The 19,194-nt window shown below is 40.6% G+C and overlaps 1 protein-coding gene across 1 annotated transcript in view; it reads right to left on the bottom strand.

The window, feature by feature from the left end:
- Window positions 1-1,400: 1,400 nt before the first annotated feature.
- Window positions 1,401-19,194, bottom strand: part of LOC104581091 (F-BAR domain only protein 2) — a gene marked incomplete at its 5' end in the record, with an annotated part of 48,594 nt that continues 30,800 nt past the window's right edge. Inside the window, 11 exon segments of the mRNA XM_088537906.1 lie at window positions 1,401-1,887; window positions 2,106-2,270; window positions 3,727-3,791; window positions 4,701-4,900; window positions 5,200-5,332; window positions 7,469-7,624; window positions 8,216-8,327; window positions 12,483-12,612; window positions 13,212-13,315; window positions 14,834-15,135; window positions 15,137-15,287. Coding sequence (XP_088394032.1) covers window positions 1,865-1,887; window positions 2,106-2,270; window positions 3,727-3,791; window positions 4,701-4,900; window positions 5,200-5,332; window positions 7,469-7,624; window positions 8,216-8,327; window positions 12,483-12,612; window positions 13,212-13,315; window positions 14,834-15,135; window positions 15,137-15,287 — 1,541 coding nt within the window.

Genomic DNA, 19,194 nt, shown 5'->3' with positions numbered 1-19,194 from the left:
CATTCAGGTTAGAGTGCTAAACATAACTACTTTAACATAGAAATGGAAGTAATATTTGATTAGAAACAATATTATGATTTTGGGTTTTCAGTAATAAAATGTTGCCATGTTAAATGGTTTGATTGCCAAGCAGATTACAATTAAGACTCCAGTAAAGACTGTACCATTTTATATGAGTTAGAAATGTTATTTTCACCATTCAAAAAGGTTAACAAATTACAGGCTGTACATCCTCCCAATTAGCTCTACTTTTCAGCAGGTGCTAGTGCTAGCAGCGGAAATCTCATCTGCTCAAGTGTATAGTATACATTAGAATTCACAGAGCCTCTACAAAGCTTCTTATTTTTCTTTTTCTTGTAAAGCTTCAACAGCCCCATTCATTACTGTTTTGTATGAATTAGTTCAAGCAAGTTTTGCTGTTTTAGAATATTTGAAATAGATGCTGGTACTCAGAATGGTGATACAAAATTCCCATTTACAGGTTATTAAATTGTTTTGCCCCAATACTTTTGATTTCTGTACTGAGAAAACAATAGTAGTATAAGATTTTTCTAATTTACTGACTTGCTTTAAAAAAGTTACCTTTGTGTCACTTCCTTGTGCTTAGGTTGTGGAAAGGAGATAGATGACAATGCAAATAATTAAATTGCTGATTATAGATAAAATGTAAATTAATATAAATGCAGTACTTGTCATCCTGCTGCCAAAAATACTTTAAAATGTTATTCCTCCTGACTACATTTACATTCACATCACACAACCCCAAAAGCACTTAAGATCCAAAGACTTACAGTCAAAGTGAAGGGAAATGCTGTTTGCCTTTACAAGTTAGACTTTACTATTCTGTAATTTTTTTCCTGTGATTCTCATCTTTGGTGACATTAAAGTAACTATACTGAAATTTTAAAGTCTTGTTTGAGGCATCTCCCTTTACTATGACTGCATTTATTGCTGTTACTTCCTTATGGGGTAATTCAGTTGTTTAAACCTCTTATGGAACAAACTACAGTTATCATAAATTTCCCTTCTAAATCCCACTCAAAGGAATTTTTATAGAAGTTGTATGTATTAAACACCATGCTTTCTTTAGGGAATAGCCAAACTTTGAAAAAGGAAGTGAGGCACATGAATAACCAATTGGATAGGCACTTTTTTTTTTTCCCTAAAGGCACAAATGTTATGCAATTCATATAAAAATAAATCTACAGCATTAATTCAAACAATCACAATGCCCATAAAGTTACTAACTGCAGAAGTAAATCTCTTCTGTCTTTTGCCATTTTGTAACACATTGCACTTACGGAGAAAAAAAACAAACTATGTAAAACAACTTACATGTTATTAATATATGATACGTGGGCATCATGTTACTTTTTTTTTTAATACACATCTCTAACTCAACCAGTTTTATGGCACATTGAATTGATAGAAGAATTTTGTGAGACTTTTTTTTCTTATTTAAACATCAGCAATTAAAGAATCTGAAAAATGAGTATTACTTATGGAAAGCTCTTGCTCTTCTACATTTTTAGGTTTAGTGTTTACAGTATAACATACAATTTCATACTTTGATTAGAACTAATGATTACTATTTTGATTTCATCTATATATAAATTTACTAAAATTTTAACATTTTTTTCCAAATATTGCAGTTGATCATTTACAGACAGTGTTGAAATTCACTTCAGTGCTATTATAATAAAAAGTTTGCAAAATGACTTTTAAAAGTGCATTTTCTGTTCTGTAGTCAGCCTTAAAGTAAGTAAAAATTAAAAAAAAATGCATGTTAAAATAGTGTTTGAAAAGTAGAGAGGGTAGAGTGAGCTACTTGTTCTCCTTTGATCCATTCACCTTCACAGGTTCATCAGCAGTCTGCCATATATCGTCCTGAAAAATAAAGGTTGCTTTTTTACAGTCAATAGATAAACCAGATTGTCAGTATTTTCCTGGGATCAGCTTCATTAGCTAACATGTGAAACAGTTTTCAGCCATATTTTAAGGAAGAGTAGCTATTTAATTATCACTTATTTTACACTTTCATGTTTTATAGTCTAGTGCTACAGGATGAATGATATGAGTTTGAGCACATGAGGTGCCTGTCTTACCAGTGGCAAATCTCTTCTTGAGCAGGGAGAGATGGTAGCCGGTGCCTGCAAGCTCCACGTCCACCCCAGACAGGGTGCTCCCCTCACTCAGGAACTGCAGGGCCAGGGTGGCGGGCTTACTGGGGCCTTCGGAGAGCTCAAATTTGGCCCTGAGGGATCCAGAACCTGTAACAAAAACACAGCTGAAAGGCTTGTTGTTTTGCAAGACTCTCTCCCAAAGTTTAAGGGGTAAGTAGTAAAATTGACAGAGTATCTTTAATATCTGCTGCTGTAGGCTGACCTACATAGATTGCTGTAAGAGAGGAGAGCTTTTATTTATTTATTTTTTCCCCTCTCCTGCTACTCTGCCTAAGACAAGGACTTAGGAAGGATTTAGTGCAAAGCACACATTTCTACAAGGTTATACTTGGAGAAGAATAGGTACAACAGACAATCAAGTAATGTCTGATTTTATTACATGGAATTCCTGACTGGTCCCTATCATTATTGTTTATGCTTGCTAGTCTGTAAGTGTTTAAGGCCACGTATGGCTTAGGTTGTACTTTTTATTAGGGAAGCTGGAAGCACACCAGTATTTAAATATTGTACTCTGTCTGGATGAACCTACATGAACAAAACCAACTCCACTGGAAGAGATGCATCTAAAAGTAATGCACCTCATCGGAAAAAAAAAATGTATATTTATTTTTCTGATAAAGACAAGCCTCAATAAATACATGTTTCTAAAACCTTCAATTGATCTTTTATAAACCACCAAAGTTGACTTCATCACCATCGTTAAGCAGCATTCAAAGCTAAATACACTTCTGTAGTTAAATAAAGGCAAATCTGAAATTTTTAAAAAATGTCACTGCTCCCTCTTTCTGTTCTAAACAGATGTTTTGTTCTTGCACTATAAGATGTAAAAAAAAAAAATACAAGGTTTAAATAATTAGTAATGGAATAGTGAAAACCAAGTATTTGTACTTCCTAAAAACAACTTGCTATTACCAGCTGAAAGGAACTATTAAATGACTAGAAAAATTAGTAACTAAAATGTTATTGGACAAAATGCAGGAAATCATGGATTAAGTGCTTTATGCAATACCTTGGTCTTGCTAAATTTGTCTTGAAATCAGTTTTCATTTTGTTTAGGAAGTAGTGCACAGTCAAAGAGCCCTCTAAAGCTAAGCCTGTTGCAGCACAAAGTTTGTGAAGCTTTTTTTTTTTTTTTTTTTTTTTTTTTTGTTTTAAGCAGTTGTTCTCCCCCTCTACTTTATTTCAGCTGTCAGACTGTGAAAAAACAGGTATTAAATGTATTTTTTTTCTCTGAATAACTGCTTATTTCTATTTGGCGTTATATGTAATAATTTCCTTAACTGGTCTAAGTCCTATTTTACAACTAATAATGGCTTTCAAGTAGTTTTAACATTTCTCCTTTTATAATTAATAAATTGTGTTTTTTTGATGTCTCTCTGTGAATGGAATCTTCTGGGAAGAATTTCATTGAGAAGATGGTGAGGTGGCAAAGAGGAACCAGCAGGGGAAGAAGTGGCAGCGGGCACAGAAGTGGCAGCTAAAATGATGACATTTTTACTGTTAACATTCTCCTGTGCAAGAAAGGACAAGGAATGAAACTTGCCTCCATTCTCGGACTTCTCTGAAATGCTGGATATTTTCCAGTAAGCTTTCATCTGGTCTGCATTCCTGTAAGGGAAAGCTGAGGTTAGTTACAAGGGCCGCTTTATTAATTTCCTAGATTTGCACCAATACCTTACAGACCACATATACACAAGTTACACTCCCTAAATGGAGGTTTATACAAAATACTTTATCATGTTAACTTCTTAATATCTTTTAATCAATTTTGAAAGCAATTTTAAGAAGTCTGTGGAACACTAGCCACAGCAAGGAGGAGCCCTACGGGTCTGTGTGCAGCACAGCGCTGTGTCCTTGCTGCCCCTACCCTGTTGACACCGGGCCCCAGGCCTGGCTAGGGGAGGTGCAGCACCTGGGGGCGGGTGTAGGCTGCATCTTCCAGAGGGGGCACAGGCCGCTGCTGCCACCCACATGACGCTCCCACTCGAAGTGGCCTGTGCGCTTTGAAGGTGGTGGACGGGCAGTGAGCAGGGTGCTCAAAGCCCCTGCCAGCGCTACGGCCTCACGGAGAGCTCTTCAGTTACCAGGCTTCTTACAAAACAAGTTCAGTTAGAAGCCAGTATTCAGGTTAAAATGATCAAGAAGTGTTTCTAGGAACTGCATTTCTTCTGCTTTTTCTGACAATCCATACATATACAGATGTTTTTAACTGTTAACAAATTTTGATTTCAAATCATGTTATTAAAAATATCTATCATGTCTATTAGACCAAAGACGACAAACCTTGAAAAACATCGTAAGGGCTTGTATTATTATACAGGTTGAAACAGGTGCATACAGACTTAGTTTATATGAATTGACTGTATGTGATCTGTTTTGGACCAAAACAATGTCTCAAACATCAGATACTATGTATTTTAGCAGGAGAAAAAAATATTAGCTCTTTCTTCTAGTGAGATTTTTTTCAGGCTCTCTACAACCATAATAAAGTAATAAAAATGAAAGCATTGCTAATACCATTTTGCAGGTGGCAGTGACTGCATGTTTGTTACTCCGCCATCTACAGGCACCACAACCTGCACATTAACCAGCACGCTGGGCACAGTCATGGACTGAGGGTTGTATTTGTAATCCACTCTCACGTCAGTAGTGCTAGCGTCGCATTTCCAGTAAGTTGCAAGATTCAATGGAGTGGACTGGATGCCATTTGAAGATACCTGTAAAAGAATAAACCATTAAAAGCAACTTCTTAATTAAAACTCTCTGTACTTCTGGGCGAAATTATGGTAACAAGCATAATGCTAAACACGGACACAAGATGAGGAGACCAACTGGCTTCTGAGCCATTTATTCCAGAATTCTAAAAATTGCTGTAGGCTAAAATGATGCCTACTTTTCTTTTTTTTTCTTTTTAGTTTTATATTAATTAAAATTTAAAAAATTACCATCCCTCTGGTGCACGGGACCTTTTCCTGTCCTGGCTTGCCTAAATAAAACTTAAAAAATAAATATTTACCTGATATTTTAAAACATCCACATTATAATAGGATGCAGATGGATTCTGCTGTGATAATTTCTTGAGGTAGACAGTTATAGCTTGCATGTTCATCCAGAAATCCTTAGTACTGGAGTCACTTTGTGATTGATCACTGCAGAGAAAAAGACAGGAGTCAGACTGCAACATTGAATTTAATTAATTTAGATGCCTAAGATTAATCTTAGATCTTTTCCAGTTCTTCACTATTTCAAACAAGACTTTGTTCTAACGATCTGCAACACACAACTGTACCTGCCTAAATATTCAGGCACATTAACAGCTTATTGTGTCTGATGATAGAAGTTTCCTTCCAGGTCACAGAGCAGTCACCTTCCTCCAGTGATGAGCTGCATCACCCAATACAGTTAGTTAATGCTGCGTTTGGATTTGCATTCAATAAAACAAATTTTAATCGAAACAGGTGTTGTGAGGATGTGTGGGAGGGGAGGATGAAAGGAGCCTTTCAAAAGGACTATTATCCAATTTGGAGTAAGCTGTAAAATCATTATCTGTTTTGATTATGGGATAACATTAATTAAGATTGGTGCTGTATGCATTTCCATACCTTTACATATTTGTAAAGTCTAGACTTCCTTGTTTTTTCTATTTTGCTTTTCAACTGAAAGTTATTTTCAACTTATTATGAACGACTCTATCAAATTAGGGATAGCTGCATTCCAAGTTAGTTACATTTTTTCCTATGCATTTCCTGTATGTATTTAAGAATGCTCATGAAGAATCTTGGTTTTGAGCTTTACTAGTTGCACCATCAGACTTAGACAGGTGCAGCTTTTAAGAGCAGTGCTTCAGAAGCAAAGTGCAGCTTGCTGACCTGCAGCGCTCCATGAGCCTTGGGATGCAGGGAAGGCAGCTGGCCGGGCACCCAACATGGCACATCCTGCACCCGGAGCTGTGACCTGCCCTGAGCAGCTCGACTCTCACTGCCCTGCTGGGCTTCATCCGAGCTCCAGTTGTAGTAAAATACACAGACGAACACTTAAAGTTATTGCTAAGGGGGGAGGGGATTCCACAACTTAAAACAACGAAACCATCAGTAAAATCTTCCTGTTGCTCCTCATCCAAGTTCAGTCCAAAACAGAAATTCTGTCATCTCCACATGTATCACTCCCATTAAAACTTGCCATCTCCACGAATGCCAAACACATGATACAGCCTTTGCAGTATTTGATGAAAAGTCAAATTATTACAGTATGGGTTTAACTACTTAAATATCCATTACATGCATCCTTCCTAATTAAAGGTGAAATATTACATTTTGACAAGAATACTAGACATTTTCACATTTTTCCACATTAAATTTTTCAGCATAATTCACACAGATAAGATTCTGCTAACATTCCAGTTAGTTATAAACTGTTATGTCAAAAAGTGATGAATAATTTTGCATGCTGAAACATTAAGTATGAATGATCAAAATGAAATAAAATGCAGAAGAACAGATGCATATGGCTCAGTTATTTCAGTATTTTAGAAATACAGCATCTGGAAGTTCTCCACTGAAAGTAATAGATCTGGCTCAGCTGATATTGATCACTGCTAATAATTACAACTTGGTTTTATTATTTTTTGAAAAGGTGTCCAAATGCCGCAGTTTAAACAACTACTCCACCAAATCTCTTTGCTTCTGAAGAATTCTGCAGCGCTTGCTGTGATACACTAGAGACACAATTACACAATGGGTCCCACCCACTGTAAAAATGATACAGTAGCTTAAAAAGAAATTCACCAGTAAGTGCCAAACAAGAATAGAACCAGCTCTTATTACTTGTCTTCCATTTAAGGCTGCTATTTCATCATTTAATCTTACTATCATTACTGCTGTATAAAGAAATCTGTAGGACAACATAAGAGCGTCTGAGTTTTGACATCTAGTTTTTCTCTGAATCTGTAATTAGTTATGCAGCTTGTTCCTATAGTTTAAACCATTTTTTCTTAACAAACAAGTTGTTTATAAAAGCATTTAATTTATGAAATGCATGTAAAAAACACTGCTACATTTGCAAACTACTATTTTATCTCTTGTTATAGTCAGTTGTAGTTTCAAGTCCAGTCATGACTGAGATTTTTAAAATTGGCAGAGAAACCGAGCTAAAATGATGCATGGAATCGGGCTAATGGTTACATCCAAGCAATTTCACAGGACTGCAGAGAATTCCAATTTAAGCACACAGCAATTCACATTTAACAGCTCATGTGGTTTACAATTATATAACAAAAAATACAAAACCTGTATACAAGTTGTGCATTTGGAAGAATCTGCTCCAGTTTGCTTGTGTTTTTTACCCTGAAGCACAGTACAGCTGGAGATGGGTTGCTGGTGAAAACTTTAATAATTCCACTTGGGAATGACACTGTCATATCACCAGTGATCTTCACAATACACCTAGAAGAGAACGAGGACATCAGTTTTATTGCAAGGCATTAACTGCCTATTTTTAATACTAATTTTAAGGCAAATCACTGCATTTCCAGAATCTGAGCTGAATTTAAAACACAAAATTTAACTTTAAATGAGGTAATATGGCACTGTGATAATGTACTATGACTTTCAACTTGGAAGTCAGATGAAACTGCACATGGAACAAGTTGGTTAAGCATACAGTAGTTTTGGTGGATGTTTTTCAGGGTTTGCAAACACGGCAGGCTATGCATAGCCCAGGCCTAATTTGCATAGCAGGGATGGGGGAGAGGGAATGAGGTGCTTTCAGAGACCTGAATTTACATACAACACCTACCTGAACTGCAATAAAATCCCTTCTCATTTTCACCAGCGGTTTATTTCTACGAATTCACTGTATTCTGGTACAGTAGGGGCATCCTAACTGCTATTGGCGTGAGCTGCTGCTATCACCTACACAACCAGGGAATCCCCCTTCTAATGTATGTATATACTCCCCCCAAGTCTATGAAGTATAAACAGTGTATTTTCTTATTGAAAGTTGTTACATTCAAAACAATTCACTATTTAACTAACTTTGTGGGGTCTGCTCCTTTAAAGTAGGCGTTAACAGATTCAGTGAGGGCTACTGCAACAGGCAGGGTGTCCTGGTTTCTGAGGCTGATGGGGCTGGGACCACACGAGATACCTGGAATACATACAGTTCACAGGTTTAATGTTTAAGAAGCTCAGCAGGAGATTCAGAATGGTTCACTGTCATTTTCAGAAGGTTTCTACCAGTACGGAGAGTCTGAAGCACTACTTGAAACGTGTAGAAAAACAGCAAGGCAGCACAGTACAGTCACAGCATGACAACACTGCTCAGTGGCCTGAGAAAACAGGACCATCAGCAAGACACTTGGGAAATGGACAGACACAAGGAAATACACAGGAGGTTGTCAACAGGTCCAAAGGAAATTAGATGTTAACTGTATTACTTACAAAAAAAAAATCCCTACTGTATGCTTATTGTATGGACAGACATGATAAAGTGGTCAGGGAAGTCCCAAGAACTTCATTATGGTATGGATGAACTTAAACACAAATACAGTAATATTGCTCCACCTAAGTGAAACACTGAGCATTCTCTAACTATTTCAGTCAACAACAAAGATTAAAATCCCCAAGCAGAAGTTGTTGGAAGAACATTTTACACAGTGTTCTGGTGTTTGCCTCACACCTCGCCGGGCCTGAAAGGAAACGAGGCCCGCGGTAGCCGTGAGAGCCGCCATGCAGAGGGAGCAGAGCTGCTGCTCGGAATCAGTCCTGACCACGTCTGGGCTTGGGGAAGGTCGTGCGGAGAGCTGACCAACCTGGCAAGTTGTGGTCCTTTTTCATCTTTTCAGTAGCAGAGCAGTGCAGGGGAGAGCATCATGTGGACGTCTTATACTGCTGCTGAACTGCCCCATGCCATGCCATATATTTATCCCAAAGTGGGGAGAATCTTTCCATGGGCAAAATTAGATATATTAATTTGTACCATCAAGGAGAAACAAAGTACAGTACTGCCAATGTCAAATTACTCCAAAATAGTGGCTGTGCCCTCTTCTAAGCTCTTTCAGAAGCACAGAGGAAGCCGAGACCTCATTTTTCAGTGTCTAATAGACCACATGCTTAAAGTCAAGGATAAGTGGTAGAAGTAACAAAATGAGGGATAAAAAAAGGAAGATGGTCTCATCTGCTACTACCATCCTTTACCTCCTTATTTCTTGCCTGAGGTAGTAAAATGTTTGAACATTTCTCAGCACCCTGAAATAACATTTAAGCCTTCTTAGATCCACTGGACTGCTCTAGCCACAAGCGTTCAAAATCAGAAAATCTGAGATGAAAAATATTGTAACGCTGGCTACAAAACGCTGACTTTTTATGAAGAGTAGCTCATTTTTGCATGTTCTTTCAGAGCACTCATGGGTCTTGCTTCCAAAGTCTCCCCTCTTCCTGGGAAACTGGCAATAAAAGCTGTCATTCTCAGTGATGTTAGAAATTCAAAAATCAGGATTTCAAAGAATGAAGATGTGATAAAATTGAGCTTTAATAATGATCAGACCTGCTCATTACATCTGTTTTGATAAGCAATGAGTTGCAGAAACGCTCTGCCCTGACGCCAGAGCAGTGCTGGGGCACCACAGGCCTCAGCACTTGGGTATCTTTCCCCCTCCTTTACCAAAGGGCAACAAACAACTGCGGAGCAGAAAGGAGGTGTCTTCAAACCTTTAGAAGTAACACAGTGCTTTTAAATCTTTTTTGCTTCTGACACTCTTGTAGATAAATTTATATCGTTATTTGAACAACATGCACAGTAACACAAATAGATAAATTATATAGCTATTTGTAGGACACAAATACCTATTTCTTGGCTGCCTGAAGAATAAACTTTCCCAGGAATAAGGCTGTTTGAACACGTGCGAGCGTTGCTCTGAGATGCATCCAGGGCATTGTCCCGACGAGGCAGCCTCTCTTACTTGCCCATGCCTTGCTGTGTCCCCTGCTCTTTATGCTCTAGAAAGATCCAAGTGCTCTAAAAACCAGCAGCTTGAAACAAACACAACTCTCTATGTTAAACTAACTGTGGAAGCCGTCGCTGTGCTGCTGCTGAGGACACAAGCACAGCTGTGCAGTGCAGCAACTTGCTGCTCCCGGTGCTCCTGGGCCATGCAGACGGATTCGCTCTGTCTTGGGCTCTGGCTGCAGAATCCAGACCCAGGATGTGTTGGCCATGCCAGCAAAGCCACTCCAACTCCCTCCCAATGCAGCCCTGGCCATGGGGGCAGCAGAACTGCAGAATAAAACCCTATCACTGGTCATATCAAAGGCAAATAAGGCAGCAAGAGTAATGGAATAAATCGGATCAAATGGTTTTAATTTCAGTTTAGGAGCAAAGATTCAGGTAGTTTTAATAATAGCAAAATTGTTGAGTAGTTGAAAATAAAAAACCAAAAATATTCATCTTCAATTCCGCTTTGTGTTAGATGTAAAGAAGTTTTTACCTACTTGTCTTGTGAGAACAAGGACCGTTACAGTAACCTCAATATATTCCTCTTTTCTTGAATGAAAGAAGTGATACAAAACTGAGAACTCGAGATCAAGTTTCACCTTGTGGTGGTAGATGGAGATTATATTGTGTAACATGGACTGGATCTACTTTTGATGATTAAAGCAACATATAACTTAAGTAGCTGAACTTTAAAGCTACTTATATCTGTCCCACACCAGAAACAGCTGGAATAACTTGTGTCAAAAGAAATACAGATTTATTGAGTGTAGTGCATTAGGATGATTAGTTAACATGCACGTCTGCTTCTGGTACCATACCTGGTGATGTCTCACAAAGCTTTTTGATTGTAGGAAGTGTTCCAATCAAAAGATCATCCTCTATTACATTTAAATGAAACAAAACATTGCAAGAAAACAAAATATTTCAAGCAATAATAGATGTTAAACCATTTCATAAATGAAAATAATATACAAATGAAAATAAGAGTAAAGCATAAGGAGATGTTCTCAGAAATATAATTGTACAAGTCTACAAGACAATTATAGCCTTGCAAATAATATAATATTATATAATCTTGCAAACATGTATATATCAATACCTCTCTCTATATGTGTGGGTGTATATACACACACACACACGATAATTACAGTCACCTCATCATTATTCAGAACTAGTGGGGCAAGGGAAATATTGGAGCGTTACAAACAACTAACCAACCAGGTAGCACAGACAGGAGCGCAGAGCACGTCCTCACCCTCCCCAGCTTCCTGGGATTCTCTTGCAGCCGCCCTGCGTGGTGCTAGCCCCGTTATTGCCCTTTTCAGGCCTCTGTGGTGGTGCCTCCCACATCAAAGCCCCATCCTGCTTCTCCTCCCGTCTGCTCAGGACAGTGCCACTGGGGCTGCTGTGCATCTCTGCGGCGCTCAGTGCACACACACGTACATGTGTGCACACATAACATGCACATGTGTACATGCACACACACGTATGCACACATGCACACACACATGCATGGCTGCCCGTCCTGCACACACAGACACAGCTAGAACCAGCACTGCAGCTGCTGCTGCTGCTGCCCTGCTCCGCTCTGCAACCAGAGCCGAAAACACGGGGGACGCACAAGGCCAGGAGCCTGGGGGGCAAGGGCCCCCTGCATGTAACTCACTGCCTGCTGAGCCTGACCCAGCTGGGGACTCGCGGTGCTAGGGACCGAGAACAGAGCACTGCAAAACCTGAAGGACTCCAGAGTCCCTAGCCTGTAAGTACATGAGCAGGCATGGAGACTGGCTCACTTTCCAGCTCCACCTCTTCCATGTTTTTGCTTTTACTAACCTCTGTTTAGCTCTACTACTGAAGAAAAAGATTTATCCATTTTTTTTAAACAGCAATAACATAATAATAAACAAAAAGAGTATAAAAATAACTCATTTTCTAAACAAGTATGTTCATGGAAACTTATTAGTATCCAAATATGTTTCTAAAGCTAATACAATAACATCTTCTAGAAAAAATGCACAATAACATGCTGTGATTGATGAACATGGCACACCAAGTAAGATTTCATACAGTATGTCAGTTTGGGAAATACTTCACTAAAGAACATGCTCTAATTAGATCAACAGATGAGGCAAATCTGCTGTGCTCTCTCGGGGTCCTTCAGAAGCGAGTGGGTCAAAGGATGCTCGCAGTGCCCAGACCAGACCCACAAATGGAGCCACTTACTCCAGGAGAAAGTTTTCCCTAGCAGGTGGAAGTTAGTGGCTGATTTACCTCTTTCAGAAGTTAGTTGAAATGGTGAACGCAACTTACCAACTGTAGGGGTGTTTGCTGCACTGAGGGAAGCGGAGGAAGATATTGAGGAGATGCTCTCTGCTCGTGCCAAGGGAACCACAGGTAGTGGACTGGAGTTAGAGGTCAGGGGAGGGCTGAACGGCCTGGGCTTAATACAAGAGATCACAAGAGTATTAGGTAGGCAGAAAGCGATTTTAAAAGGATGAAAAAAAAGAATGAAAATTTATAGAAGACTTCATTTAATTCCCCATTCAACACCACAGCATTTTTGTAGTTTTATTTCTTCTAGTGCTTTATCTAACCCAGTTTTGAGTGTAAACCAGGGAACACACATCTGCTCTGGAAAACAGTGCCAAGATTTCACAGACCATACTGTTTCTCAAGGCCAGCACACCTGATTCTGTGCCAGTCTGTCAGTGGCTGCGCTAGCTGAATGTGCAGCCCCACACGCCAAGGGCATCTGTGAGGAGTTGGGGAGCCCCGAGAGCCCGGCAGGGAGGTGGGTGCAGCGCAGCGCTGGGTGCTGCCCCAGCACCACCACAGCCTGCCTGACGCGCGGGGAGTGCAGCCCATGAGAGAGGCTGCGGTGGGATCCCTCTGTGCACTGCCGCGAACAGCCTATCTGCAATGGAGTTGTAACAGAGAATCGAAATCAGTATGTACTGGTTCAGTAACGGAAACTAATACATACTATTTCAGTAACAGAAATCAATACATACTGTTTCAGTAGTGGAAATCAATACATACTATTTCAGTAATGCCACTAAGTTTTGCTGTAGCCAACTTTGGTCTCGAAGCAGGCCTTGGAAGGGGTACAATTGTGCCTATGGAAAGAGGAGTTGTGGGCCTTGCTGCAAGAAAGCAAATTTAAGAAAATCAACATTAGAAAAGTCACACTGAACAAATATATACTTACTGGAACAGAATCATTGGAAGTTGTGCTTCTGTTAAAGCTCCTATTTTACAAGCTCTGTTTTGTAAGATTCACCACTAAATCAAAATTATTCTTAAAATGGGGCCCTATGATACCCTGAAAAGTGACTCTAAAAGTGACATCATGGGCATTCTCGTTGCTCAATTTTGTATGAACTATCCTCAGAGGTTTGTGTGTTAAAAAACGGTTTTACTTCAGCTCCCTTTTCTGTATAATCTGTGTGGATTCTGAATGTGAGACAGTCTTTCATGTCTCACCATAAATGGAAAATTCAGAGGACTATATTTGGTCCTGGCTGACAAGGCAACACTGTTTACTTGAAATTATGCCCATGAAAATCTTGTTGCCTTCAATAGGTAGGCACCAATGTAATGGAAAAAAATTAAGAAATGATTCTGCTGATTATGAGAACACAACAACTCCTCATTACCTCCTAGCCAAGCTATCAGAGGTTGGAAAATGAAGAAAACGCTGCACCTCTGCCTTTCCCAACCTAGCAAAAGCAACGGACAGATGGCGAGGCGAGCAGCGGCACGATGGCACTTTTACATGGTCGCTTTTCTGATTAGAAATGTACGTCAAAATACCTGTTACATGCCATCCGACGAGTATGTCAAATATACAGTTAACTCCAGAAGAGGCTTAAACCCTACTATGTGATGACAGTCATAGCACTATCAAGTACAGCACCGTCACAGCCATTCAGCCTCTCGCTGAAGGGAGTTTCGTCACTGACTTGGGAAGAAATAAGTTTGGCCAGTCCTGAACACATCCCACTGTAGAGTTGCAAATGTTAATGCCAGAAGTAAATCCAGTTCTGAGGTATCAGCCATCCCTTTAAAATCTGTCTTGTTATGCCCTAGGCAGAGGGTGCAGGCTCAGCACCAGCTGCTGCAGGGTCCCAGCTGCAGAGCAGGAATTGTGGAGAACTTGCCAAAAGTAATTTTAAATTTTTTGCTTTATTAGTATGTGGCATTACTGTAGTATCAACCACATTTCAAAATACTAAATGATAAAAGGCACAGTTTTTAATCCAAATTATTTCATTGTATTTAATCTAAAAATATCTATACATTCTTATAAAGCCATTTAAGAATGCAACTATTTTTACTTATTCAATCATTTAATCCTTGAGATCTCACTGCTCTGACATCCCACAAAAATGTATTTTATTTCTAGAAAAGCCAAGCTCCACATTGTTAAGAAAAAGCAATGCCTTTAGCTGAGTAATTTGATTTTTCCTTCTTTCAAGCTAAGTACTTATTTCAATGCCTAACTTACAAGAAAGCCAATACTATAAGCAGTTTAGTGCAGTATATATGAAAAGATGAGTTAATTAACATCAGGTGAGCAACAAGAAAGAGAAAAATCAGCAAAGCTTGCTTTCCAGCGCGAGTGATCAGCAACAAGTGCACGCACTGCATGCTTGCCATACCCTTATGTGTGTGAGCACAAGAAGGCAATAAGCTATAGTCCAGCAGCGCTGGAGATGATGTGGAAGGAATTTCAGCAGCAGAGACAGTTTTTTCAATGAATAACTTTTCATGACATACAGCATTACTGAAAAGGTCACTTGGTTCCTCAGCAGCAGAGCTGTTGGAAGGATTCCCAAGCAAAGCAGGAGAGGCAAGGCAGGCATTCCCAGCATTTAAATGCAACCTCTGGGGCTCCTTTGTGTCTGTGCTTGCGTGTCTAACTGTGAGAAGTTCCTCAGCAAAAGAGATCCACCGGCTGCGGCGCGGAGGAGCAGGTGCCCCTGGTGCCCGCGAGCAGCTCTGTCAGGCAGGAGCTCCCAGACCCGGCCTCCGGCTGGTGTCTGCGCAGAGCCAGAGCGCCGGGCACGCTGAGGGCAGGGCAGCAGGCACTCACGTCCTGCTCTTTCAGTGTAGCTGCAGGAAGGGGGAAGAAGTTGAAACCAGGCGCAGTGCTGAAATGATGAATATGTCAGAAATACCTACTGCAGGATGCCCACTAGCCATCAAGAAAACTAACTGCACTGTTAGGCTGAAACCACACCACTTGAAAGAAAAATATCCGGGCACATATCATGCATATTGCAATCACACTGTCAACTGTGACACTTTCCATTTCTTAAGTCAAAAAATCACTTACTCTATTTCTTCCCTTAAAGCCCTAACCTCCTTTGCTTATTCCTTTAACTTCTTTCTTAGCATGAAGCAAAGAAGCAAACTTCTTTGTAGAGTTTTCTCTTTTTCTTCTCCTGTCCTATTTCATTTGGGCTTCTTCTCCATAGATTCCTGCTTTTCATTTCTTTCAAAATCATTTAATCAAACCTACTCTCCTCTGTTCCTTCTGAACATTTTTATCCTCTTACCCTTAATATTTAGTAATGGAAAGATCAACTTTCCACCAAATCACAGGGGGCAATGCAGTGCTGAGATCCTGTTTGAGATTTCCATTGTCTCTATCACCTTGAATCTAGTGGAGTGACTATGTAGTTGATGCACCATTTGCCTCCGTTTATGTTCTCTCTCATCCCCAGATCTCTGGGCTGGTGTTTCCTATGGGTTTTCCCTGCCTTTGCCTGCTTGTTGCAGAAGATGACAAGAGAAGCAGGGAACACGAGGTTAGGCAACTTTCCACATCCTGCAGTTTGGCAAAGCTAGGAGCAATGGTGCTGTGGAGCAGCAAAGAGGATTCAAAAGGGAGCAACACTGACTTTACAGGCCAGAGCAGGAGTGCAGGTGTCCTCCTTTGACATGAACAAGGAGGTTCACTAAGCCTCAAAACGAGAGATTTGACACTGCTTTCCCTTATTAACAGATAATTTAAATATTATTCCAAAGGCCTGCACTGCTACAGATCCAAAACAGGAGCAATGTGAAAATGTCCAATGTCCAAATGTCCACTGTATTTTAAAATACCTGAAAGCACACTGAAAAAAATGAGAGGGGGGGAGCATGCTTACAATATCAATAGCCAGCTAAAATTTTCTGTTGTATTTGTTCAAGATAATAAAGTTAGCTGAAGGTTCTAATAAGGCAGGATTATTCACGGATGACCAAAGTTTACTTCTATTTTCCATAAAAAACTCGCTCAAATACCACAGCAGTTTGTGTGCTCAGTGATTAATGCAGAATTACAAAACGATATCTGAAGAAATGCATTAGCCAACAGTGAAAAGAAAGAGAGTAGCTATGGGATATGCTAAACTATGACATATATATTCTGTATCAAGTTGTTTATTATTTGTATAAACAACTTGTTTTGGGTTGACTTTTGAAAAAGCTTTAAGCAGTTTACCTGTATTCACCTTTGTGCTGAAGATAAAACCTGGATTTCAAGAAAAATAGCATCAGATCAGAGCTCAGTATTTTTAAAAGTCTTCAGAACTGAGCTGGAGATTATTGAGCATCAGAAGCTAACCTGATTTAAACAACCCTGTGAACTACTAATTTAGTAAATAATTTTCCAAAATACATGCTATTCATTTCCAGACCTTAGAACACTCACTTTCTACTCAACTCCATGGATGATTTTACAAATGCAGATGGCTTGGTTAAGTCCCAGAACAACAATTTTTACTATTTAACTATTTTTTATAAAAAATATTTTTACACTTTCATTGAAATATGAAATTCTGTGCATACGAGTGACCTCTAGCTCTCAGGCACAGGCCATGACTTGATCTGACTGCAGAGCATGTCACTGGCCCTAATTACCTGTCGCTGCTCATCAGCTGGAGGCTGATCTCTCCACAGCTCTCCTGACAGAGGGGCCTGCATGAGCATTTCCTCATCTGCTTTCTTTTTTTCCCCAACATATTCATAGAATCATAGAATGCTTAAGGTTGGAAGGGACCTCTAGAGGTCATCTAGTCCAACCCCCCTGCACACGCAGGGTCAACTAGAGCACGTGGCACAGGACTGCGTCCAAGCGGGTTTTGAAGATCTCCAGAGAAGGAGACTCCACAACCTCTCTGGGCGGCCTGGTCCAGGGCTCTGTCACCCTCACTGTTAAAATAAATAAATAAATAAATAAATAAATAAATAAATAAATTCCTTAAGTTCCTGTGGAACTTTTGGTGCTTCAGTTTGTGGCCATTACCTCTAGTTCTGTCAGTGGCCACCAGTGAAAAGAGGCCAGCCCCATCCTCCTCACTGCCTCCCTTGAGGTACTTATAGACACTGATCAGGTCCCCCTCTCAGCCTTCTCTTCTCCAGGCTGAACAGGCCCAGCTCCCTCAGCCTCTCCTCATAGGGCAGATGTTCTAGGCCCCTGATCATCCTTGTGGCCCTGCGCTGGACTCTCTCCAGCAGCTCCACATCCCTGTTATACTGTGGAGCCCAGAACTGGACACAATACTCCAGATGCGGCCTCACCAGGGCTGAGTAGAGGGGCAGGATCACCTCCCTTGACCTGCTGGAGACGCTCTTCTTAATGCACCCCAGGATCCCATTGCCCTTCTTGGCCACAAGGGCACACTGCTGCCTCATGGTCAACTTATCATCCACCATGACACCCAGGTGTTTCTCCGCAGAGCTGCTCTCCAGAAGGTCAGTCCCCAGCCTGTACTTGTGTCTGGGGTTATTCCTCCCCAGGTGCAGGACCTTGCACTTGGCCTTGTTGAATTGCATGAGATTTCTCACCGCCCAGCTGTCCAGTCTGTCCAGGTCCATCTGGATGGCAGCGCAGCCCTCTGGGGTATCGGCTACTCCTCCCAGTTTGGTATCATCAGCAAACTTGCTGAGGGAGCACTCTGTGCCTTCATGCAGGTCATTGATGAATAAATTGAACAGGACTGGACCAAGGACTGACCCCTGGGGGACACCGCTAGCTACAGGCCTCCAACTGGACTCGGCACCGCTGATCACCACTCTCTGGGCCCTGCCATCCAGCCAGTTCCTAATCCACCTCACTGTCCACTCATCTATCCCACGCTTCCGGAGCTTGCCCAGGAGGATGCTGTGAGGGATGGTGTCAAAAGCCTTGGTGAAGTCGAGATAGACGACATCCACCGCTCTGCCCTTATCTATCCAGCTGGTCATTCCAACATAGAAGGCTATCAGGTTAGTCGAGCAAGATTTCCCCTTGGTGAATCCATGCTGACTACTCTTGAGCACCTTCTTGTCCTCCATGTGCCTGGAGACAATGGCCAGGATGAGCCGTTCCATCACTTTTCCAGGGACGGAGGTGAGGCTCACTGGCCTGTAGTTGCCTGGGTCCTCCTTCTTGCCTTTTTTGAAGACTGGCGTGACATGACATTTGCCTTCTTCCAGTCCTCCGGCACCTCCCCCCTTCTCCAGGGTCTTTCAAAGATGATGGAGAGCGGCTTAGCTATGACCTCTGCCAGCTCCCGCAGCACTCTGGGGTGCATCCCATCAGGGCCCATGAATTTGTGGGTATCAAGTTTCCTTAGGTGCATATATATTCCATTAATATATATGTAAATACATTACAAATTTAGACCCACTAGCCAATAATCTGACTGGCTACCAAAGGGAGGAAGAGATGATCCATTTAGTAAGCTAGATTTTTTATTATAAAACATAACTTTTAGGAAACATGGACTTGTAATGGAAGAATAATTTGCACTTAAATCCCAATGACTGCATAGCCACACTGATCATTGCTAAAGAGATGTTACTATGCTTGAGAAAAAGCATTATTTCCTGTGCAGAATTCCCCTATTTTTACATGTACTCTTTCTTACTACTCTTCAATCTGTAAGATTGGCTACAGAGGACAAGTTGGAAAGCCATGATCCCTAACTAAAATGATCAATCTCATTTCTGTGACAGGAATATCTAGCTAACATAAATTGCAAATACTTCC

The sequence above is a fragment of the Tinamus guttatus genome, unplaced genomic scaffold (assembly GCF_059628265.1).
Source record: "Tinamus guttatus ecotype Peru unplaced genomic scaffold, ASM5962826v1 Tinamus_guttatus_pri_ptg000891l, whole genome shotgun sequence".
Classification (NCBI taxonomy): domain Eukaryota; kingdom Metazoa; phylum Chordata; class Aves; order Tinamiformes; family Tinamidae; genus Tinamus; species Tinamus guttatus.
The sequence above is the reverse complement of the archived record's forward strand: the minus strand, read 5'-3'. Positions and strand labels throughout refer to the sequence as shown.